General features: G+C 46.0%; 1 protein-coding gene across 1 annotated transcript in view; it reads right to left on the reverse strand.

Moving 5' to 3' along the window:
• LOC133242670 (melanoma-associated antigen B4-like) overlaps positions 1-24,357 on the reverse strand; it is a 53,169-nt gene that overhangs the window by 26,942 nt on the left and 1,870 nt on the right. The window contains exon 2 of the mRNA XM_061408821.1: positions 19,582-19,702. Coding sequence (XP_061264805.1) covers positions 19,582-19,702 — 121 coding nt within the window. The remainder of the gene's footprint in view (positions 1-19,581; positions 19,703-24,357) is intronic.

Raw genomic sequence — 24,357 nt, forward strand, 5'->3', positions numbered from 1 at the left:
CTCAGCCATAACAAAGAATGAAAGAATGCCATCTGCAGCAACATGGGTGTACCCAGGGATTGTAACGCTAAGCGAATTAAGTCAGACAAAGACAAGTATATCCCTCATATGTGCAATCTAATTTTAAAAAGTGATAAAACGAACTTATTTACAAAACAGAAAGATGATGAAAACAAACTTATGGTTACTAAAGGGGAAACGTAGTGAGGGAGGGAGAAATCAGCAGCTTGAGATAAACATACACACACCATTATATATGAAATAGATAACCAACAAGGACCTCCTACATAGCACAGGAAACTCTAATCAATATTCTGTGATAACCTATATGAAAAAAGAAACTGAAAAATAATGAATGTACATAAATGTATAACTGAATCACTTTGCCATATACCTGAAATTAACACAATATTGTAAATCAACTGTACTCCAATAACATTTAAAAAATAGACTACCTGGGCATATATCTGAAGAAAACCATAATTCGAGTAGGTACAAGCACACCCATGGTCACTGCAGCACTGTTTACAATAGCCAAGACATGGAAACTACCTACAGGTCCATGAATAAAAATGTGATACATAAATACAATGGAATCATACTCAGCCATAAAAAAGAATGAAAGAATGTCATTTGCAGCACCGGATGGGCTTAAGAGATTTTCATAATGAATGAAGTAAGTCAGACAAAGACAAATACCATATTATATCACTCAAAGGTACTATCTAATTTTAAAAAATGACACAAATGTACTTATTTAAAATACAGAAACAGACTCTCACATTCTGAAAACAGACTTATGATGACTAAAGGGGAAACATGGGGGGATGGATACATTAGAAATTGGGATGAACATACACAAATCAGCAATATATAAAATAGATAGCCTACAAGGCCCTCCTATATAGCATAGGCAACTCTACTCAATATTCTGTAATAACCTATATGGGAAAGAATCTGGAAAAGATTGAATATATATGTAACTGAATCACTTTGCTGTGCACCTGAAACACAAGATTGTAAATCACTAATTCTCCAGTAAAGTATTTTTTTAAAAAAGGATATCCATCTCTAACAATATCTACAGGCAATCACCTTCAGTTCAGTTCAGTCACTAAGTCGTGTCCGACTCTTTGCGACCCCATCAACCGCAGCACGCCAGGCCTCCCTGTCCAGTCGTGTCCGACTCTTTGCGACCCCATCAACCGCAGCACGCCAGGCCTCCCTGTCCATCACCAACTGCCAGAGTCCACCCAAACCCATGTCTGTTGAGTCGGTGATGCCATCCAACCATCTCATCCTCTGTCATCCTCTCTCCTCCTGACCTCAATCTTTCCCAGCATCAGTGTCTTTTCAAATGAGTCAGCTCTTCGCATCAGGTGGCCAAAAGCATGAGTAAAAAGCTCCATGACCTCCATAAAGCAAGGTTTCCAGTCCAGGAGCAAGGCGTTTATCTCCCGATTCAGAGGACCCTCATTAATAACAGGTTTAATAAAATTTTGTCACAGTCATCCAATAGCCAACTTCCTATTAGCCAATCCCAACACATGTAACAGTCAGACATAGTTAAACACAGGCAAATAAATCCAAAGACCTGGGACCTTAAAGTAGTGTTTGGGGCTCTAACCCAATCGTTGAATACCTCAGCAGCTCTAACTTCTTGCACTGTCCCCTCAGGAGGGTCCCTAACCAACCCCTCATCCTAGCCTCTGGATTTTATCCAGATGCAAGAAACTCCACTAGGCGGGACCCTAACCCACAGGGTTGTTGTCATTGTTCAGTTGCTCAGGTGTGTCTGACTCTTTGCCACCCCATGGACTATGACATGCCAGGCTTCCCTGTCCTTCACTGTCTCCTGGGGTTTGCTCAAACTCGTTTCCATTGAGTTGGTGATGCCATTCAGCAGTCCAGTCCTCTCTAACCCACTTCCCTGATGAGATTATTAGACTACTGCTGCTGCTGCTAAGTCGCTTCAGTCGTGTCCGACTCTGTGCGACCCCAAAGACGGCAGCCCACCAGGCTCTGCCGTCCCTGAGATTCTCCAGGCAAGAACACTGGAGTGGGTTGCCATTTCCTTCTCCAATGCATGAAAGTGAAAAGTGAAAGTGAAGTCGCTCAGTCGTGTCTGACTCTTAGTGACCCCATGGACTGTAGCCCACGAGGCTCCTCCATCCATGGGGTTTTCCAGGCAAGAGTACTGGAGTGGGGTGCCATTGCCTTCTCTGTTATTAGACTACAGGCACATTCTAACTACACATAGCACATTTAGCTATAGGAACATTATAATGAGGTTACTCACCCCAAAGATATATGATCCAGGAGCTATTCCTTTTCTTAAAAGGAAAGGAGCCAAAGAAGCCCTAGGAGCCCAGAGTGCCATGGCTAGGAAACAGGAACCTGAGAGCCGACTTTCTAGACAAACTCAGTCGAGGTGGCCACTCAGCGTTGGTGCTGAGAACCACCAGGTGCTAAGTGCATCAAGCAGATGGTCACAAGTCCTAAATTTCAACTAGGCTGCCCAAACTCACTGAACATGGGCTCACTGACAGATGTGCACAGAAGCCAATATTTATGGCAAGAGCTTTTGAGAAAAGAGCTTTACTGCAAGGCCGACCAAAGCAGGAGGCAAGGTATCAAATCTCTCTTCAATCCAGCAGCCTGGGTGAAATCTAAGGGGTCACGGGAATTTCTAACTTGGAAGCTAATTGGCTAGTCTTAAATTAGTCCATCAGCTACTCAGGTTACAGGAAGCCAGGCTTTCCTTATTGAAGGACTTCTCATTTTGCAATGGCCCTTGGGGCAACATTTGTATTCTCTGAGTTCCCCTAAATTGAGGATCTTGGCTCCAGGGTCATCCTGAGGTCATGGGTTCCTTCTTGGACACATGCAGTTCTTTCTTTGTAAAATGACTCAAAGTGTGATTAATCAACAATCTCTTTGAGGAGGCAAAAGCAATTTAAGCTGGTCAATTGTTTCACATACTGTTTCACTAGCCTTCTGAACTCCAGCACATTAACCAAACTCCAAGACAAAGAAAATCACAGTGAATTCAAATGTTGCCTAGCAAGGACAATCATGTAATAGTCACACCAGAGGATGTAACATAGAATGTGCTTGAGGTAGAATCTTTCCCAGTTGCAAACAACTCAAAGTTCTTAGAATTTTTGTCATTGACCAGTATCTTCCCTCCTAGCTACCCTTTCATCTAAATTACCAATATTTCCACGTATTTAAGTACCAACAGAAAATCTAGAACTTGCCTAGAATTTGCCCAATTACACACAAGATAAAAACAATCAAGTACCTTCTTAATGGAAAGGTCTCTGGCTCCCTCAACCCAGGGTAAATGTCACCAGTGCAGGAGTCTCTGGACTCTCTGAGGTCCTCCATCTGAGAATCTGGCCATGCCCACCACTCCCACTGTCTCTCTAGCCCACAAGACAACTTCACTTAAAATGACTTCTCACTGAAGGCTCTGCATTTTCCTAAGGCTCCAAACCTAGACATTGTATTAAAAAACAGAGACATCATTTTGCCGACAAAGGTACCTATATCTATGGATTTTCCAGTAGTCCTGTACAAATGTGAGAGTTGGCCTATAAAGAAAGCTGCATCGAAGAATTGATGCTTTCTGACTGTGGTCTTGGAGAAGACTCTTGACAGTCCCTTGGACTGCAAGGAGATCAAGCCAGTCCATCTTCAAGGAATGAACCCTGAATATTCATTGGAAGCACTGATGCTGAAGTCGAAGCTCCAATACTTTGGCCACCTGATGCAAAGAGCCAACTCATTGGAAAAGACCCTGATGCTAGGAAAGAAAGATTTGGGGTAGGAGGAGAAGGGGGCAGCGGAGGACAAGATGGTTCAATGGCATCACTGACGATGCACTTGAGTTTCAGAAAACTCCGGGAGATAGTGAAGGGCAGGGAGGCCTGTTGAGCTGCAGTCCATGGGGTCACAAAGAGTGGGAAATGACTTAATGACTGAACAACAACAAGGCTCCAAACTGCCTCACCGCAGGCCATTTACACTTGCTTTCAACTCCAACTGCCTGCCCTCCTTACCCCTGCTTTTGACTTGTTCTTTCAGCAGTCCCCAACCTTTTTGGCACCAGGGACTGGTTTTGTAGAAGACAATTTTTCCACAGACTGGAAATGGGGGATGGTTTGGGGATAATTCAAGCACATTACATTTATTGTGAATTTTATTTCTAATCTAAATGCTGCTGCTGATCTCACAGGAGGTGCTGGTTGGAGGCCTGAAGTTTGCAGAACCCTGCTTTTGGTCATAGAGAGTATCTCACCATCTTTTCATATAATAGTACCTCCTAGACTCTAAAATTCAATGGACAGGATCTTGTTTTGGAGGTTGCTGTTGTTCCAGTTTTTTAAAGAGCATCCACAGTACTAGTAAGCCTACCAAAAAGGTCATTCTCAGAACTTCTCTGTTGGTCCACCGTTTACGACTCCCTGCTCCCAATGCAGGGGGCATGGGTGGGTTTGATCCCTGGTTGGGGATGGTCCAGCATGCTTCACAGCCAACAGAAAAAATAAAGAGCTCCTTCTCAAATAATAATTGGGAAATAAACAAGAGAATAAGCATGCGGCCTAATCCATTAGAATTTATCTTACATTCCTAAATAATATAAGCAAATACAAGCATATAACTTTAATTTTTAGAAGAAAAAGCACAAGAAGGAGTTAGGTAAACCAAAAATTAACAGTCTTTTCCTTATTTATACTTTTTCTTTCTGCTTTTATTGATTAAATATAAAGTGCCTACTGTACACTTTGCAGATGGCACCCCACTCCAGTACTCTTGCCTGGAAAATCCCATGGATGGAGGAGCCTGGTGGGCTACAGTCCATGGGGTTGCACAGAGTCAGACAGGACTGAGCGAATTAACTTTCACTTTTCACCTTCATGCACTGGAGAAGGAAATGACAACCCACTCCAGTGTTCTTGCCTGGAGAATCCCAGGGACGGGGGAGCCTGGTGGGCTGCCGTCTATGGGGTCGCACAGAGTCAGACACGACTGAAGCGACTGCGCAGCAGCAGCAGCACACTTTGCATTATGCTCAGACTACAACCCCAAATAAGACCAAATATCTGCTCTTTTTTTAAAAAAACACTTTATTGAGATATGATTATCATATAAAAAAAGTGTACTCATTTAATGTATACAACTCGATGTTTGGAAATAAATATACACTTCTGAGGATGAAATGGCTGGATGGCATCACTGACTCGATGGACGTGAGTCTCAGTGAACTCTGGGAGTTGGTGATGGACAGGGAGGCCTGGTGTGCTGCAATTCATGGGGTTGCAGAATCGGACACGACTGAGCGACTGATCTGATCTGATCTGATAAATTTCTGAACCACCGCTACAATCTATGCCATAAACATGTCCATTACCTCCAAAAGTTTCCTCCTATACTCTTTATTGATTTACTCATTTATTTTTGTGGAGGTGAGGAGGAGCAAGGACAATTAACAATCCTTTTAGCAAAAGTTTAAGTATCCAATATGGAATTGTTAAGTATAGGCTCTATGCTCCACATTACATTTCTAGAAATTATTCATCTTGTATAACTGAAAATCTGTGTCCTTTGACAATCACTTCCACATTACGCCTCCTCCCAGGCCCTGGCAATCACCATCCTACCCTGCTTCTATCAGTTTGCCTGTTTTAGATTCCTCATTTAAGTGGTATCATGTATTTGTTATTCTGTGTCTGGCTTATTTCACTTAGCACAATGTCTTCTAGGTCATCTCTGTTATTGCAAATGAAAAAGTTTCCTTCTTTTTAAGGTTGAATAGTACTCCATTATGGGCTTCCCAGTTAGCTCAGTGGTAAATAATCCACCTGCCAATGCAGGACACACAGGAGACTCAATCGATCCCTGGATTGGGAAGATCCCCTGGAGGAGGAAATAGCAACCCGCTCTAGTATTCTTGCCTGGAAAATCCCATGGTCAGAGGAGCTTGGCAGGCTACCTTCCATGGGGTCAAAAAAGAGTCAGACACAACTGAGTGACTGAGTACACACACACACAGCACTGCATTTTAAATATGTATATATATATATATATATATATATATGTATAGTATATAGTATATATTTATCCATTCATTCATCAAAGGACATTTAGGCTGTTTCCCTGTATTGATTATTGTGAATAATGTTGCAACAAATATGGGAATGCTGATATCTCTTGGAGAGTCTAATTTTAACTCCTTTGGATAGATACTTAGAAGTGGATTTGCTGAATCATATCATAATTCGATTTTTAATTTTTTGAGAAACCTCAATACTATTTTCCACAGTGGTTTCACCCATTACATTCTCATTAACAGCATAAAAGAGTTCTGTTTTCTAAATGCTTGCACTTACTCAGCTTACTCTCTACTGGAGAGAGAGCAAAACAATCAACTTGTCAAATTATTGTTGTGGCAAAAACATTTAACATCAAATCTACTCTCAAAATTTTAGGCACACAATACAGTACTGTTAAATACAGGCACAATGGTGCACAGCAGATTTCTGGAATTTATTCAATGAATAACTGAAACATTATATCAAGTGAAAAGCAACTGCCCATTTCTCCCTCCCATGGCCCCTCTGTGTTTCAATGTGTTTAAAAACTTTAGATAACTCATATAAGTGAAACCATGCAGCATTTGTCCTTCTGAGACTGGTTTATTTCATTTAGAATGATGTCCCTGTGGTTTCTCCATGTTGTCCCATATAACAACATTTCTTTACTTTTTAAGGTGAAATTATATCCCATCGTCTGCATCTACCACATGTTCTTTATCCATTTATCTGTTGGTAGATTTTGGGTTGTTATCAAATCTTTGCTATTGTAAATAATGGTGCAATGAACACAGGAGTTAAGATGTCTCTTTGAGATACTGACTTCACTTCCTTTGGATGTACAATTGACTCTTGAACCATGTGGAGTTTAGAAGTACAGTCACAATCCCTGTATAATTTTGACTCTGCCCAAACGTAACTAATAATAACCTACTGTTGACTGGAAGCCTTACTGATAAGCAGTCAAGGCATATTTTGTATGCTATAAGTATTTTCTACTGTATTCTTACGATAAAGTAAGCTAGAGAAAAAATGTTAGTAAGTAAATTATAAGAGAAAATATATTCACAGGACTGTATTTATCAACATTGTAAGTTTACAGCATCCATTTATAAGAAAAATTGGCTCCAAGTCATCTATATTGTCTTATATGACACAAAAGACTATACACATGAGACATTAAATATCAAACATGAAAAAATAATATGAATAGAAATTCATATTTATTTACAGGTATAATGACTCAAGCTTTGATAATGAAGCAGCAATATGACTGCTTTATAGTAGCCTAGTGTAATCGATAGGATTGCTTCATGGTAGTGGAGCATATACAATAATGAATGAATAAGTAAAAATTTTTATAGCATACACTATTTTGGTAATACTTAAAATACAGTACTGAAAACATTGTTACTTTAAGAGAAAACACTTACCTGTGATGACAGGCTGATAGGCAGTTTATCCATTGACAAGAGAGAGATGGGACAGTGTGCAATAATACAAATCTTTGAAACTAAAGTTATAAAACAATAATAAAATGAAACATTATTAATTTTATATTAAATATCACTCACCTTCTGCCTATGCAATGGTAGGCTATCCATTTCAATACAAGTCTTGCACGCAAATTCTTCATGATGAATACTTAGCTGGTGGTGATGATGAAGATGATGACACAGAAACATCTCATACACTCCTTGCCTACAGTTATTAGCTCTTAGAACAAAGACACTCACACACATACTCAACAGATAAGTTGATTACCCATATGGCACAATAATTATTTACTACTCATTGACTGGAAGTGGATCATCATGAAGGTCTTCATTCCTCACACCTTCTTGCTGAGTAGGCTGAAGAGGAGGAGGAAGAGGAGGGGTTGACCTTGATGAGTGGCAGAGATGGAAGAGTGGAGGAGGTGGAAGGGGAGGCAGGGGAAGTAGGCACACTCAGTGTATCTTTATGGAAATACATTGTAATTTCTGTCTGAAGATTTTGCTTTTTCATTTCTCTAAAAACGTTTCTGTGTGTTATCAGTCCTCCTTCCACCATTTGCTTTCTTTTCAGTGCCTTTATCATAGAAGGGTCCATGCCATACAAGAGTCAAAAGCAGTCTTGAGTCCTCAGAACGCTTCTGCCAGATTGTCTAATGTCAATTTGTTTTCTGGCACTGCTTCTTCTACATCTTGTTCCTCATCATCCAGCTCTGGTTGGGAACCATTCATCTCCATCAAGTGGTATTTTGTTAATTCCTCTGCTGTAGGGTCTGTTAGCTCTTGGGTTTTTCCAAGATCTGTATTTTGGGATTCTGCACCCCTTCCCACCCTTTCATGTCTTATGCACAGTCTCTTTCTTGATTTCCTTGACTGACTCTGTCACAAATCCTATGAAGGCATGTAAAACATCTGGACAGTTTTCTTTAGCAGGAATTTATTGTTTGGGCTTTCATGGTCTTTGTGTGTGTGTGTGTGTGTGTGTGTGTGTGTGTGTGTGTGTGTCTGACAACAATTGCATCTTCAGTTGTGTAATCCTTCCAGACTTCATGATATTCTATCAGGGTTCTCTTCCATAGTATTGACAATTATTTTCATAGAGTACCGGGTGTAATGACCCTTAAAGGTCCCTTTGACCCTCTGATCTATAGGCTGACTTAGAGATGTTGTGTTTAGGGGAAAGGAGACACTTTGACGCCTTCAGTGTTGAACTCATGGGGTTCTGGGTGGCCAGGGGCATTGTCCAATATCAAAAGAATTTTAAAAGGCAGTCAATAACCCCCAAGGTACTTCCTGAATTCAGGGATGAAGCACTGATGACACCAACCCAACAAAGGTTCCTGTTGTCCGGCCTTCTCGTTGTACAACCAAAAGACTGACAGATGGTGTTTATCATTTCCCTTGAAGGCTCAGGGTTAGCAGCCCTAGAAGTTAGGGGAGTCATGATCATTTGCACAAAAACCTGACAGCATTTGCACAAAATCATAGAAGTAGCCTCTTTCTGTCACAAATCCTGGAGTTCACTTCCCTTCTTTACCAATGTGTGTACTTTGTGGCAAATCCCCCAGAATAGGGCACTTTCATCTGCATTAAAACCTTTCCGGACAGATCTGTTTTCTCCTCAGTGATTTTTTAAAAAATTTCTTGGAGTACAGTTCATTTACAATGTTGTATAAGTCTCAGGTGTACTACAAAGTGATTCAGTTATACCTATACATATAGCCATTCTTTTAAAGAATATTTTGTCATATAAGTTATCACAGAATATTGAGTTTCTTGCTCTATAGAGTAGATACTTGTTGGCCATCTACCTTATATACAGTATGTGTATATACACATAGATGTTCATCTCAAGCTTCTGATTTATTGCTCCCTGCCCCATTTGCTCTTTGGTAACCATAATTTCATTTTGTATACCTGTTCAGTCTGTTTCTACTTTTTAAATAAGTTCCTTTGTATCATTTTTAAAAATTATATTCCACATATGAGTGATATTTGTCTTTGTCTGACTTCACTTAATATGAAAATCTCAAGGATGTGCATTGTCTCCACGTTTACTCAACATAATTTTAGAAGCCCTATCTGTGGCAATCAGAGTAGAGAAGATATAAAAGGAATCCAAGTTGAAAAAGAAGTAAAACGCACTGTTTCCAGATGACATGATACTATCACATCATGACAAATTAATGGGGAAGCGATGGAAACAGTGAGAGACTTTATTTTTTATTTTTTTTGGCCTCCAAAATCACTGCAGATGGTGACTGCAGCCATGAAATTAAAAGATGCTTGCTCCTTGGAAGAAAAGCTTTGATCAACCTAGATAGCCACAGGACTGAAAAGGTCAGTTTTCATTCCAAATCCCAAAGAAAGGCAATGCCAAGGAATGCTCAAATGACTGCACAATTGCACTCATCTCACACGCTAGTAAAGTAATGTTCAAAATTCTTCAAGCCAGGCTTCAACAATACGGGAACAATGAACTTCCAGATGTTCAAGCTGGTTTTAGAAAAGGCAGAGGAACCAGAGATCAAATTGCCAACATCCATTGGATTATCAAAAAAGCAAGAGAGTTCCAGGAAAACATCTATTTCTGCTTTATTGACTATGCCAAAGCCTTTGACTGTGTGAATCACCACAAACTGTGGAAAATACTTAAAGAGATGAGAATACCAGACCACCTGACCTGCCTCTTGAGAAACCTATATGCAGGTCAGGAAGCAACAGTTAGAACTGGACATGGAACAACAGACTGGTTCCAAATAGGGAAAGGAGTATGTCATCTTGGAATGGTGGCAACCATGACTGCAGACCCAAAGTGTGGTACACAACAAGTAATTCAACTTTTTCATATAATGTCATGACTTCTGTTTCTTGAGAGCACTTCCAGCACCACTAGCAGCACTTCATATGAGTTCAACGGTGTTATTCAAGGTTTACGGTCTCATACTAAACACAATGAGAAATACCTGAGAACCACTGGTGATCACTTTTTTTGCGATCACAGTTTACTACAGAAACTGCTCATCAGAGATGAATAGTGCTATTCATGGTCCATAAGTGTGTGTGTGTGTGTCTGTGTGTGCACAACTTTTGATAAATTTAACCTTTTCATATTTGTGCATATTTTATGGCAGTAAGTGATAAAATAGACTAGTATCTATATAAATTTTATGCATTCATGACACCTTTCCCTTAATTTTTTATATTTCTAGGCTATGCGTGTCACCTGTGAGTTTTTTCAGGTTATCTCAAATCTCGGAATAGTTTTCCAATGTATTTATTGAAAAAAAATTCATCTATAAGTGGACCTGCACAGTTCAATCTTGTGTTGTGCAAGGGTCAACTGCATACTCAGAAGTAGAAATGCTGAGTCGTAGGATAGTTACAGTTGTGATTTTCTGAGGAACCTCCACACTGTTTTCCATAGTGGCTGTACCAATTTATATTCCCAGCAACTGTGTGCAAAGGTTCCCTTTTCTCAACACCCTTGCCAACACTTCTTATCACTTGGCTTTTTGATAATAGCTCTCCCAACAGGTATGTGGTGATCTGTTATTGTGGTCTGGATTACCATCTCACTGATGATTAGTGATGCTGAGCCCCTGTTCACATAGCTGTTGGCCATTTCTATGTCTTCCTTAGAAAATATTTAGGTTTTTTGCTCGTTTTTTAGTTATTTTTAACTAATTAGTCTGTAATTGAGTTGTATGAGTTCCTTTTATAATTTAGATATTAACTTATCAGATATATGGCTTGCAAAGTTTTTCTATTTCACCTTTTCATTTTGTTGATTGTTTCCATTGCTCTACAGAATCTTTTTAACTTGATGTAGCCCCACTGATTTTTCTTTTTCTTGTCTGTGTTTCTGTTGTCAAATTAAAAACAAAAAAACACAAAACATTGCCATGACCACTGACGAGGAGCTTTCCCCTATGTTTTCTTCTAAGAATTTTATCATTTCTGGCCTCATTTTAAGGTCTTGAATCCATTTTTTGGAGTATTATGCAAGATAAGACTCTAGTTTTACTCTTTGCAGGCAGATTTTCCGTTTTTTCAACACTATTTGTTGATTGAGGATACATTTTTTTTTCCTTTTGTATTCTTAGTGCCGTTGTTAAGGATTACTTGCCTATATACGTGTGGGTTTATACATGGCTGTATTCTGTTCCGTTGATCTGTGTGTCTATGTTTATCCTGGTATCACACTGTCTTGAACTATAGTTCAAAATCAAGAAGCACCGTACTTACATCTTTGCTCCTCTTTGTCAAGATTACTTTATCTATTCAAGGCCTTTTGAGGTGTCATATGAATTTTAGCCTATTACTCTGGAAAATTCCACTGGAATTATGACACACATTACATTAAATCTGTAAATCACTTTGGGTAGTATGAATATTTTAACAATGTGAATTCTTCCAATCCGTATACTTGGGACATCATTTTATTTGTGTCTTTTCCACTTTCTTCAATCAATGTCTCCTTGTTTTCAGTGTATAGATCTTTTACTTCCTTGGTTAAATTTATTTCTAAGTATTGCATTCTTTTTGACGATTTTGAAATAGAACTGTTTTCTTAATTTTTTTCAGATAGTTTGTTGTTAATGTTTACAAACACAACTGATTGTTGTGTGTTATTTTGTGTCCTGCAGCTTTGTTGAATTCATTTCTTAGTTCTAACATTTTCCTGGACACTCGGAACATTCACCCCACTCTCACTTTCCCCCACCAAGAAAGGTCACAATCTCTCTTGGTACTGAACTGTGCCAGCCTGAGACAAGGGCTAATGCCAATAAAGTCAAATTCGAGTACAGCTGATCTAAGCTATATGCTTACCTGTGGTAATGCAATTTCTTAATTGCATTCTGGACCTTCTATAAAGGTATTTTGTTACTTATACAATGTTAAAATCTGGGCTGCTGAGGGGATGCAGGGGCTGGGAATTCCCATTCCACTGTATTACAGATGCCACTCAGTCAGGACCGTTTTCTTTATTTCCCGATACCAACAATTTTTCTGTGTTCATTCACATTGGCAAGCAAATGCCAGTTCTCTTGACATGTTATCTTGTTCTGAACCACAAAGGGAGATTCAAGGACTTGATTCATTATACAAAATACCAAAACCTTTATACTTACACTGAAATACAGCAATAAGTGGGATATACTTTGTTCATAAACACAGATATGGAAGTCAAATAAACTTTCAATTACAAGGAAAAGTATTTTAAGAGTACCAAAAAAGAAAATGAAAGCTGTAAACAGAAAAAGATACATCTCCCAGTTACTGAGGTCAAGCAAGAACAAAAGAAGACATGAAATACGTTCCTTTCAGCTCCATCTTGGCACTCAGTTACTTGGAATACTTACTCCTGTTTTCAATCACAAGATGAAGGATCTGCCCTGGATGTCACTATGTGGGAGGAGCTGGAAGACTTGGTTCTGGAACGTGCCCTGCCCATGGCAGTAGTGCTCTGTCTTTCTCAGCTCTCAAGGCCTCTCTTTTCCTCATCCTATGATGGAATTCAGGACCTCCCAGGGCTGATATCAGTAAATGGACGCTACAGAACCCCAGTGGTTCTGGGTGGCTATTTCTTTCACTTCTTTTGAAGGGGCTTTACATATATATCTGACAATTCCTTCTCTGACCTGAGATTGCCTTCCTTAGACCAAAGGTCTCAAGCCCCTGACAACTGTACTGTGAGCGAGACGTTCAGCTTGAGAGCTCTGCCTGGAGCCTTCTTATACCTAATATTCTGGGGGTGTTGCTTTCCTCAGTCCAGATGCATGGCTATCTTCCTATAGGCACTTGCTCCTTTGATAAATGGCTTCTTGGGAAATGTCACATCCCTGAAAAGCCCCAAGCAGTTTCTCTACTGCAAGTGTTGCAGAGAAGAAGTCCCTGTCCTAGGATTGAGGAGAGATCGGAAATCCATGGCATAAGTAAGGGGGCCCAGGTAGAGACCCGTGAGAGAAACAAACATGGTAACCTGTGTCGGGAGCCGTGTTAGGCATTACTGACAAAATGGAGGCATGGCCCCAACCCCCTCTCCTCATCCCGCAGGCACAGTCCCGGGATGAAAGAGTTAGGTTTTGTGATTCTGACTTGTTCTTTCTTCGGTTGAGTTGGCTGGAAAGAACGTTAAGGTGCTTATTGTTCTTCAGAGAACTATGAGAAAGCACAAAGCCTTCTGCAGTTGTGCCCATAAAATAATCTATAAAGTAACCATTGGCATTTGTTCAAGGATTTTTACAAAGAATGTCCCAGGGTGAGCATGTAGGCCGCAGCTTGAGGCCATGGGAAGGATTGTTATCTGAGACCTGTTTGTGAGGGAAATGTTGATGGCAAAGGAAGTTTGCTGAGTTTAGGGTTTAGGAATAATTAAGAATAGCGAGAAGCCTTTTTAGGAGAGAGTGAGCTTAGGATACTAGGGGCAAGCAGAATTTAGAAAGGTAAGAAATAAACTGAGGGATGTGGTATGCAGCCCAGACATAAGCATGAGTTACAATGTAATCACAAGTAAACACCATTCTGAGAGAATGGCTGAAACAGGAACTCTGTTTAAAGGGCAACAATGAGACAATAAATCTGGGTGAGGGGGAACTGAAAAATGTCAAACCTCTGACCTAATGCTTTTGTCAAAGTATAAAAGAAGACCTGATGCTTGAAATAAACATGTAGTCCCGTACCTCGAGTCAGAGGCTACATCATTCTTGGCCGGCACCGCTCATCCCTTCAGGCTGATTCCCTGGCTGCTGGAGCTGGACTCCGGCAAACCTGTCCCTTCTCTCCTTCAGCCAGACTTCACAGGGAACTTATGTTCGAATACATAAACTTTATATTTTATGTCTAATAGATATTTCTTTATACAAAGAAATGGCTCTGAGATGACTTGTTTTTGAATCCTGATCTTTGGAGCTTATGTGTAACCGTAAAGCTTTCAGATCTTTTTAGCTTATCCGAGACTTCATATATATGGACAGATGATCCTATTGTCAGCAAACATCATTGCTTTGTTTCTTCTCTTCACATGTCACATTTATTTTAGTTTTATTATTATTATTGCTCTAGCTATGTATTACAATATAATAGTTTGACCTGAGAGTCCTTCTTCTTATTGCTTCTGATACATTTCACAGTAATGAAAATAAAAGGGGAATTAAGGGCACAAGGTCAGCTCAGGCTTGCAGGAGTGAGAGGGTGAGCTTTAGACTAACTCACCTCAAGGGCCTACGACCATCCTTGCCACTTACCAGCCATGGGAAGTTTGTCAGGTCATCAAACTCTCTGAGAGCGCCTCAGGCTCTTTATCTGTGAAGTGAGTTTGAGAAGCCCTGTCTGGAAGGACTGGTGGCATGTGGTGGTAATTGTAAAGCATCTACCACAGTGCCTGGAAGGCACCATATGCCTCCTTTCTCATGACTGGTGGCTGCACTTTCCATCAAAGATCTGACCTCCCTTAGGCCTGAAATAGGGCCACTCTAGTGGCTCAGCAGTAAAGTATCTGCCTGTGGTACATACAGGAGCTGCAGGAGACCTAAATCAGTCCCTGGGTTGGGAAGATTCCTTGGAGGAGGAAATGGCAACCCACTCCAGTTTTTCCCTGAAGAATCCCATGGACAGAGGAGCCTGGGGAGCTACAGTCCATGAATCAAAAGAGTCAGGCACGACTTAGTGATTCAACAATGACAAAAAGAAGGCCTGATATAAAGAAGTAAGGGAAAGCCTTGCCTGACAGCCCTCCCCGGAGCTTTCTAGAACTGATATCAAAGGGTATGGCATGACACTCTTTGTCTCTATTCAAGGATGGGTCCACCCCTCAGTCTGTACTCAGGCTCCAAAATTTGACTTCTGGTGGGGCCTGGGGAATCCCCTCCTTCTGGACCTGAGGCTTATCTCCTCATAGTAAGACCCATACCTCCCTGGGAGCCTGGAGGAGGAAATGAGGGCGGCCTTATCTAGCTACCCCTGCCCATAGTCTCACAAGGATGAAAGCTCTAGAAGCTGGTTGAGGATAAAAGACAGTTCCTCTCGGGGTCCCAAATCAGGGTTCCAAATCAGGGTCCCAAATTTGACTCTCAGCCAAGCCCAAGATCCCCCCCTCTGTTGACATGGGACCACCACCATCAGACCAAAACCCTAACTTTCCTGCTACTCCTCGGTCAGAACTGAAGGGTCCCTTGGGCTGACAACTCTGCCTGGGGCCTTCTAGCCTGATACTAGGGAGGATTCTATGTGGTCATCCTGGTATGTGGGTTCCCACATTCTTTACCATCCTCACCCTGACTTAGAAATAACCTTGAAATATTTACAACCTGGAAATATTCACTGACTTACCTTAAGGCTTCTCCCCTCAAGCCCCCAATTCCCTGAGACCCGCAAGGAAGAGGTGGAATTTGCCTCATTGGGCCACCACAGCCTGTGGTCTTCCGAGGCTAACAGTAGTGGAAGGAATAAGTTCTGCCCCATTGTTTTGAGGTGGGTGGTCTTTTCAGTCATCAGGGTCCTTATCTTACCTTCTGGCACAATCTGGAAATCATACTTCTATGAGCTGTGGCTGCTCCCTTTGATCAGGATGAGGTTCTTTACCTCCATGAGATGTTCTGGAAGGAAGTGAGTAGGACTCACCATGTCACCAGGCCTAAGTGGCACAGTCTAAGGCCTAACAGGAACAGTGCCCTCTGTAGCCCCCTTCTTTCTGGGAGGGATCCTTCGCTGTCAGTCAGTGCCATCAGCTGATTCCTGTTAGGAACTGGGTACCCTTCCTCAGCTGATAGAGGCTTCCTCCATTAGTCCAAGGACTTTAATTCCCTGAAGCCGTTCTCCTTCAGGAAATAAGGGATACACTTACTCTGAAAGCCCTGCCTCTTCCCTCCCAGGGCCCATTACATTTGTAGGACTTTCTAAGAATTTATCTGTAATGGTGTAGTTGGCTGACACACTCCTCATACAGGACTGTGCAAATGTCATGCCTGGGATTTCCACTCTCTGATGAAGAGCCAGCCTATAAATCAACGTCCACATCTCCTTGACACCCTCCAGGCAGAAGTCAGGGGCCCCTTGAGCTGGCCAGCACTTATGCCTCCCAGGGCTAACTGGACAGGAGGGACTAAGTGTAGCCCTGTCGGCTGGGGCTGAGGGGCTTCCATATCCACACCCTGGGTCTTCAATTTGCATCCTTCCTGGGGTTCTGTGGCATCCCACTCAAGTACTCTTGCCTGGAAAATCCCATGGACGGAGGAGCCTGGTAGGCTGCAGTCCATGGGGTTGCTAAGAGTTGGACACGACTGAGCGACTTCACTTTCACTTTTCACTTTCATGCATTGCAGGAGGAAATGGCAACCCACTCCAGTGTTTTTGCCTGGAGAATCCCAGGGACGGCCGGGCCTGGTGGGCTGCCATCTATGGGGTCGCACAGAGTTGGACACGACTGAAGTGACTTAGCAGCAGCAGTGGGGTTCTATTGTCTGCTGAACTGAGGCTGAGGACTCTGCTGATTCCCAATGTCCCCACCTTCCCGGGACCTGCACTGAAGCCATTAACCACAGCAGCCTGGATTTTTCTGGATTTTTTCTGGGCTTGCCAATGAGGACAGGTCTTTACAGGCTGCTACCATTGTGGCTGGGTCTTTCTATCACCCCCATTCACGTTAATCACCATCAATTCTGAGACTGATCCTCACTCCCATCCAACCTCAGAACTCAGCCCCAACTCCAAGTTTCTTAGGTCTATGAGAACCCTGAAGAATAAGCGAGGCTATGCTTTGCCTAACAGTTCTGAGATCTTCTGTGTCTGAGAGCAGTCGGGAATGCTGTTCCAGTGACCACTCCCTCCTTTTCTGGGGTGCTGCTCTCCTTAATCCTCCTACATGGGGTCCTCCCCATCTTGCTTGCTGTGTCTTGGATTAAAGGCTTCTGGGGAAATTATACATCTCTGCAAACTCTTGAGCCATGTTTGCTCTGCAGTGCTACAGAGAATGGGTCCCTGTCCTAGGAGTGATGGGAGATGGAGAAGCTATAGCCCAAGGCAGGAGTCCCAGGACAGGTGGTCACCCATCAGGGAAAAAGTACATTAACCTATCTCCTCATCAGACAGGTGAAGATTCTCATGTTATTTCTGATAGATATACTTTCTACCTGGAGAAGGCAATGGCACCCCACTCCAGTACTCCTGCCTGGAAAATCCCATAGATGGAGGAGCCTGGTGGGCTGCAGTCCATGGGGTCGCTGAGGGTCAGACACGACTGAGCGACTTCACTTTCACTTTTCACTTTCATGCATTGGAGAGGGAAATGGCAACCCACTCCAGTGTTCTTGCCTGGAGAATCCCAGGGATGCTGTAGCCTGGTGGGCTGCCGTCTATGGGGTCACAAAGAGTCGGACACGACTGAAGTGACTTAGCAATAACAGCAGTATACTTTCTACAGGCAAGAGACTGTAAGCATGATATGGAGAGCCCTTGGTCTTCAGAGGTTATCTAACATGGCCAACATACATGCTTATGCTGGCACCAAATACTGTGTCATTAATCTGTGAATAATGAATAAGGGGTATGTATTTTTTGTTAAATGTATTTGGTATTCTTACTGCTCTGGCTACACATTCTGATCCAGTAGCTTGAGCACAAGGGCATTCCTTTTTATCACCTAGAACACATTTTGAAGTGCTGAGAAAAACCCTGAAATAAAAGATACAGGGTGGGGACTTTCCTGGTGGTCCAGGGGCTAGGACTCCAAGCTCCCAATGCAGGGGGCCCAGGTTCGATCCCTGGTCAGGGAAGTGGACCCCACGTGCCGTGCCACAACTAAGAGCCAGTACAGCCAAATCAATAAGAAAAAGGAAATGAAATATCAAATATTAAAAGTATTTTTTTAAAAAGACAAGGGTATGTCTTGGGGTGGGGGTGAAAATAGTATGAGTGCTACAGTAGTTTATAGAGCAGGAGTCTAGCCCCAGCTCTGTCATTTACCACCCAGAAGTATTTCAGCAAAAATCAAACACTGTCTCTATGCGCCTCGGGCTCTCCATCTTGAACTGTGTTTGATAGGCCCTGTCCTATTGGACTGGTGGAATACATGTATTTACAGAAAGCATCTGTCATGGTGCTTGACTCTACTGAGACATTAGGGGCAATGGCGGTTATTACTATGATTATCTTGACCTCAGATAATCAGATGGGATTACATCAGCTGGTTTTTTGTTTTTGTTTTTTTATTGCATCTAAGAGATATCAGGTACTATGCAGCATTCTAACTGAAGGGGAAAAAAAATACCCAACCTCCTGAATCTAGCAAAAATTCTGCCTAGCAATGAAAACAAAGTAATATGCTGTTTCCAACCCCACTTTACCCTTTTTTCTTTTTCTTCTTGAGGTAGAGAGCATCTCAGCCTCTTCCATAGGATGACAGCTTCTCTGAGAGACTATAATTGAATGGGAAGAGGCTGGGACATTTCTGACTAAATATCACCAGTATAAGCATGAAGACTTCTTAAGAGCAGATGCTCAATTAATGTTTGTGTAAAAGAAGAACCATGAATCAATCATTTGTGATAATTTATATTCTCAAACATTCTTGAAAAACATAAGCAGATTCAGATATATAACTTTTACCTTTACAAAAGGGGAAACTAAACAGAGAGGAAAGTAAACCAAAAACTGACTAGCTTTCAGCTATATCTCTATTTATGTATCAATGTTCTGAGCCTCTTTAGTGTGGTGTCTTTCACATTTCTAAGCATATTCTTATCCTAAAGTGATGTTATTCTCATCCTGGATCACAGGTGATTTAAGGATTTCCAATATGTATTTCAAAAAACAAAACTCTTACCCCTAAATCGAACAAACAGCAAACAATGTGTACCCATGTAAATAATATACTTCTATCATTAAACTAAATAAAGTTTCTGTTGAGAAAAGTAATACTGAAAATTTGGGGGGGAAGTCAACATGTTATAGATGCATATTAGGAACACAGGTTGAAAGGCTTTTCCAACCACGAAGGGAAGAACGGGCTTCAGACAACACCAGGGGCGAGAAGAGCGGCTGGATGTGGCCCTGGAGTGGGCACTGGCCGAGGCAGAAGCGCTAGCACTGGCCGAGGCAGTAGGACCAGGCTAGGCCGAGGCAGAAATGCCACACCTGGCCATGGTAGACATGTCAGCCCTGGCTAACGACAAACTGCCAGGCCTGGCAGCAGCAGAAGTGCCAAGTCTGGCCAAGGCAGAGGGGCCAGCTCTGGCCGAAGCAGAAGGGCCATCCCTGGCTGCAGCAGAAGTGCCAGGTCTGGCCAAGGCAGAACAGCCAGGCCTGGCCCTGGCACACATGTCAGCCCTGGCTGGAGCAGAAGTGCCAGGTCTGGCCAAGGCAGAAGGGCCAGCACTGGCCAAGGCAGTAGGGCCAGGCCTGGCCCTGTCAGACATGTCAGCACTGGCTGAGGCCAGAGTGCAAGCCCTGGCTGCAGCAGAAGTGCCAGGTCTGGCCAAGGAAGAAGGGCCAGCACTGGCCGAGGCCAAAGTGCCAACCCTGGCTGCAGCAGAAGTGCCAGGTCTGGCCAAGGGAGAAGGGCCAGCACTGGCCCAGGCAGAAGGGCCATCCCTGACTGCAACAGAAGTGCCAGGTCTGGCTAAGGCAGAAGGGCCAGGTCTGGCCAAGGCAGGAGGGCCAGGCCTGGCCCTGTCAGACATGTCAGCACTGGCTGAGGCCAGAGTGCAAGCCCTGGCTGGAGCAGAAGTGCCAGGTCTGGCCAAGGCAGAAGGGCCAGCACTGGCCAAGGCAGTAGGGCCAGGCCTGGCCCTGTCAGACATGTCAGCACTGGCTGAGGCCAGAGTGCAAGCCCTGGCTGCAGCAGAAGTGCCAGGTCTGGCCAAGGAAGAAGGGCCAGCACTGGCCGAGGCCAAAGTGCCAACCCTGGCTGCAGCAGAAGTGCCAGGTCTGGCCAAGGGAGAAGGGCCAGCACTGGCCCAGGCAGAAGGGCCATCCCTGACTGCAACAGAAGTGCCAGGTCTGGCCAAGGCAGAAGGGCCAGGTCTGGCCAAGGCAGGAGGGCCAGGCCTGGCCCTGTCAGACATGTCAGCACTGGCTGAGGCCAAAGTGCAAGCCCTGGCAGCAACAGAAGTGCCAGGACTGGCCAAGGCAGAAGGGTCAGCACTGGCCAAGGCAGAAGGGCCAGGCCTGGCCCTGTCAGACATGTCAGCTGTGACTGGAGCAGAAGTGCCAGGTCTGGCCAAGGCAAAAGGGTCAGCACTGGCCAAGGCAGAAGGGTCAGCCCTGGCTGAGGCGGAAGGGCCAGCCCTGGCTGGAACAGAAGTGCCAGGTCTGGCCAAGGTAGAGGGGCCAGCACTGCCTGAGGCAGAAGGGCCAGGCCTGGCACTGGCAGACATGTCAACCCTGGCTAGAGCAGAAGTGCCAGGTCTGGCCAAAGCAGAAGGGCCAGCACTGGTCGAGGCAGAAGGGCTGGCACTGGCTGAGACAGAAGGGTCAGCCCTGTCTGCAGCAGAAGTGCCAGGTCTGGCCAAGGCAGAGGGGCCAGCACTGGCCGAGGCCAAAGTGCCAACCCTGGCTGCAACACAAGTGCCAGGTCTGGCCAAGGCAGAAGGGCCAGGACTGGCCCAGGCAGAAGGGTCAGGCCTGGCCCTGGCAGACATGTCAGCGCTCGTCGGAGCAGAAGTGCCAGTTCTGGCCAAGGCAGAAGGGTCAGCACTGGCCAAGGCAGGAGGGTCAGCACTGGCTGAGGCAGATATGTCAGCACTGGCCAAGGCCAAAGTGCCAGCCCTGGCTGCAGCAGAAGTGCGAGGACTGGCCAAGGCAGAAGGGTCAGCCCTGGCGGCACCAGAAGTGCCAGTTCTGGCCAAGGCAGAAGGGTCAGCACTGGCCAAAGCAGAAGGGTCAGCACTGGCTGAGGCAGAAGGGCCAGCACTGGCTGAGGCAGAAGGGCCAGCACTGGCTGAGACAGAAGGGTCAGCCCTGGCTGCAGCACAAGTGCCAGGTCTGGCCAAGGCAGAAGGGCCAACACTGGCTGAGGCAGAAGGGCCAGGCCTGGCCCTGGTAGACATGTCAGTCGTGGGCAAGGCCGAAGTGCCAGCCCTGGCTGCAGAAGTGCCAGTACTGGCTGAGGCAGAAGGGCCAGGCCTGGCCCTGGCAGACATGTTAGCCTTGGCTGGAGCAGAAGTGCCAGGTCTGGCCAAGGCAGAAGGGTCAGCCCTGGCAGAGGCACAAGGGCTAGGCCTGGCTGGTGCAGAATTGCCAGGTCTGGCCAAGATAGAGGGGCCAGCACTGCCTGAGGCAGAAGGGCCAGGCCTGGCCCTGGCAGACATGTCAGCCCTGGCTGAAGCAGAAGTGCCAGGTCTGGCCAAGGCAGAAGGGTCAGCACTGGCCGAGGCCCAAGTGCCAACCCTGGCTGCAACAGAAGTGCCAGGTCTGGCCAAGGCAGAAGGGCCAGCACTGGCCGAGGCCGAAGTGCCAACCCTGGCTGCAACACAAGTGCCAGGTCTGGCCAAGGCAGAAGGGCCAGCACTGGCCGAGGCCGAAGTGCCAACCCTGGCTGCAACACAAGTGCCAGGTCTAGCCAAGGCAGAAGGGCCAGCACTGGCCCAGGCAGACATGTCAGCACGCGTCGGAGCAGAAGTGCCAGTTCTGGCCAAGGCAGAAGGGCCAGCACTGGCCCAGGCAGAAGGGCCAGGCCTGGCCTGGCAGACATGTCAGCCCTGGCTGCACGAGAAGTGCCAAGACTGGCCAAAGCTGAAGGGCCAGCACTGGCTGAGGCAGAAGGGCCACGCCTGGCCCTGGCAGACATGTCAGTACTGGCCAAGGCCAAAGTGCCAGCCCTGGCTGCAGCAGAAGAGCCAGGAGTGGCCAAGGCAGAAGGGCCAGCACTAGCCAAGGCAGAAGGGCCAGGCCTGGCCCTGGCAGACATGTCAGCCCTAGCTGAAGCAGAAGTGCCAGGTCTGGCCAAGGCAGAAGGGTCAGCACTGGCCAAGACAGAAGGGCCATCACTGGCCCTGGCAGACATGTCAGCCCTGGCCAAGGCCGAAGTACCAGCCCTGGGTGGAACAGAAGTGCCAGATCTGGCCAAAGCAGAAGGGCCAGCACTGGCCAAGGCAGTAGGGCCAGGCCTGGCCCTGTCAGACATGTCAGCACTGGCTGAGGCCAAAGCGCAAGCCCTGGCTGCATCAGAAGTGCCAGGTCTGGCCAAGGCAGAGGGGCCAGCACTGGCCGAGGCCGAAGTGCCAACCCTGGCTGCAACAGAAGTGCCAGGTCTGGCCAAGGCAGAAGGGCCAGCACTGGCCCAGGCAGAAGGGCCAGGCCTGGCCCTGGCAGACATGTCAGCACTGGACAAGGCCAAAGTGCCAGCCCTGGCTGCAGCAGAAGTGCCAGGACTGGCCAAGGCCGAAGGTCCAGCACTGGCTGAGGCAGAAGGGCCAGGCCTGGCCCTGGCAGACATGTCAGCCCTAGCTGAAGCAGAAGTGCCAGGTCTGGCCAAGGCAGAAGGGCCAGCACTGGCCGAGGCAGTAGGGCCAGGCCTGGCCCTGTCAGACATGTCAGCACTGGCTGAGGCCAAAGTGCAAGCCCTGGCTGCAGCAGAAGTGTCAGGTCTGGCCAAGGCAGAGGGGCCAGCACTGGCCGAGGCCGAAGTGCCAACCCTGGCTGCAACAGAAGTGCCAGGTCTGGCCAAGGCAGAAGGGCCAGCACTGGCCCAGGCAGAAGGGCCAGGCCTGGCCCTGGCAGACATGTCAGCGCTCGTCGGAACAGAAGTGCCAGGTCTGGCCAAGGCAGAAGGGTCAGCACTGGCAGAGGCAGAAGGGTCAGCACTGGCCCAGGCAGAAGGGCCAGGCCGGGCCCTGGCAGACATGTCAGTACTGGACAAGGCCAAAGTGCCAGCCCTGGCTGCAGCAGAAGTGCCAGGACTGGCCAAGGCCGAACGGCCAGCACTGGCTGAGGCAGAAGGGCCAGGCCTGGCCCTGGCAGACATGTCAGTACTGGCCAAGGCCAAAGTGCCAGCCCTGGATGCAGCAGAAGAGCCAGGAGTGGCCAAGGCAGAAGGGCCAGCACTAGCCAAGGCAGAAGGGCCAGGCCGGGCCCTGGCAGACATGTCAGTACTGGACAAGGCCAAAGTGCCAGCCCTGGCTGCAGCAGAAGTGCCAGGTCTGGCCAAGGCAGAAGGGTCAGCACTGGCCAAGACAGAAGGGCCATCACTGGCCCTGGCAGACATGTCAGCCCTGGCCGAGCCCGAAGTACCAGCCCTGGGTGGAACAGAAGTGCCAGGTCTGGCCAAAGCAGAAGGGCCAGCACTGGCCAAGGCAGTAGGGCCAGGCCTGGCCCTGTCAGACATGTCAGCACTGGCTGAGGCCAAAGTGCAAGCCCTGGCTGCAGCAGAAGTGCCAGGTCTGGCCAAGGCAGAGGGGCCAGTACTGGCCGAGGCCGAAGTGCCAACCCTGGCTGCAACAGAAGTGCCAGGTCTGGCCAAGGCAGAAGGGCCAGCACTGGCCCAGGCAGAAGGGCCAGGCCTGGCCCTGGCAGACATGTCAGCGCTCGTCGGAGCAGAAGTGCCAGTTCTGGCCAAGGCAGAAGGGTCAGCACTGGCCCAGGCAGACATGTCAGCCCTGGCTGCATGAGAAGTGCCAGGACTGGCCAAGGCTGAAGGGCCAGCACTGGCTGAGGCAGAAGGGCCAGGCCTGGCCCTGGCAGACATGTCAGCACTGGACAAGGCCAAAGTGCCAGCCCTGGCTGCAGCAGAAGTGCCAGGACTGGCCAAGGCCGAAGGGCCAGCACTG

This window comes from Bos javanicus, chromosome X, assembly GCF_032452875.1.
Source record: "Bos javanicus breed banteng chromosome X, ARS-OSU_banteng_1.0, whole genome shotgun sequence".
NCBI lineage: Eukaryota > Metazoa > Chordata > Mammalia > Artiodactyla > Bovidae > Bos > Bos javanicus.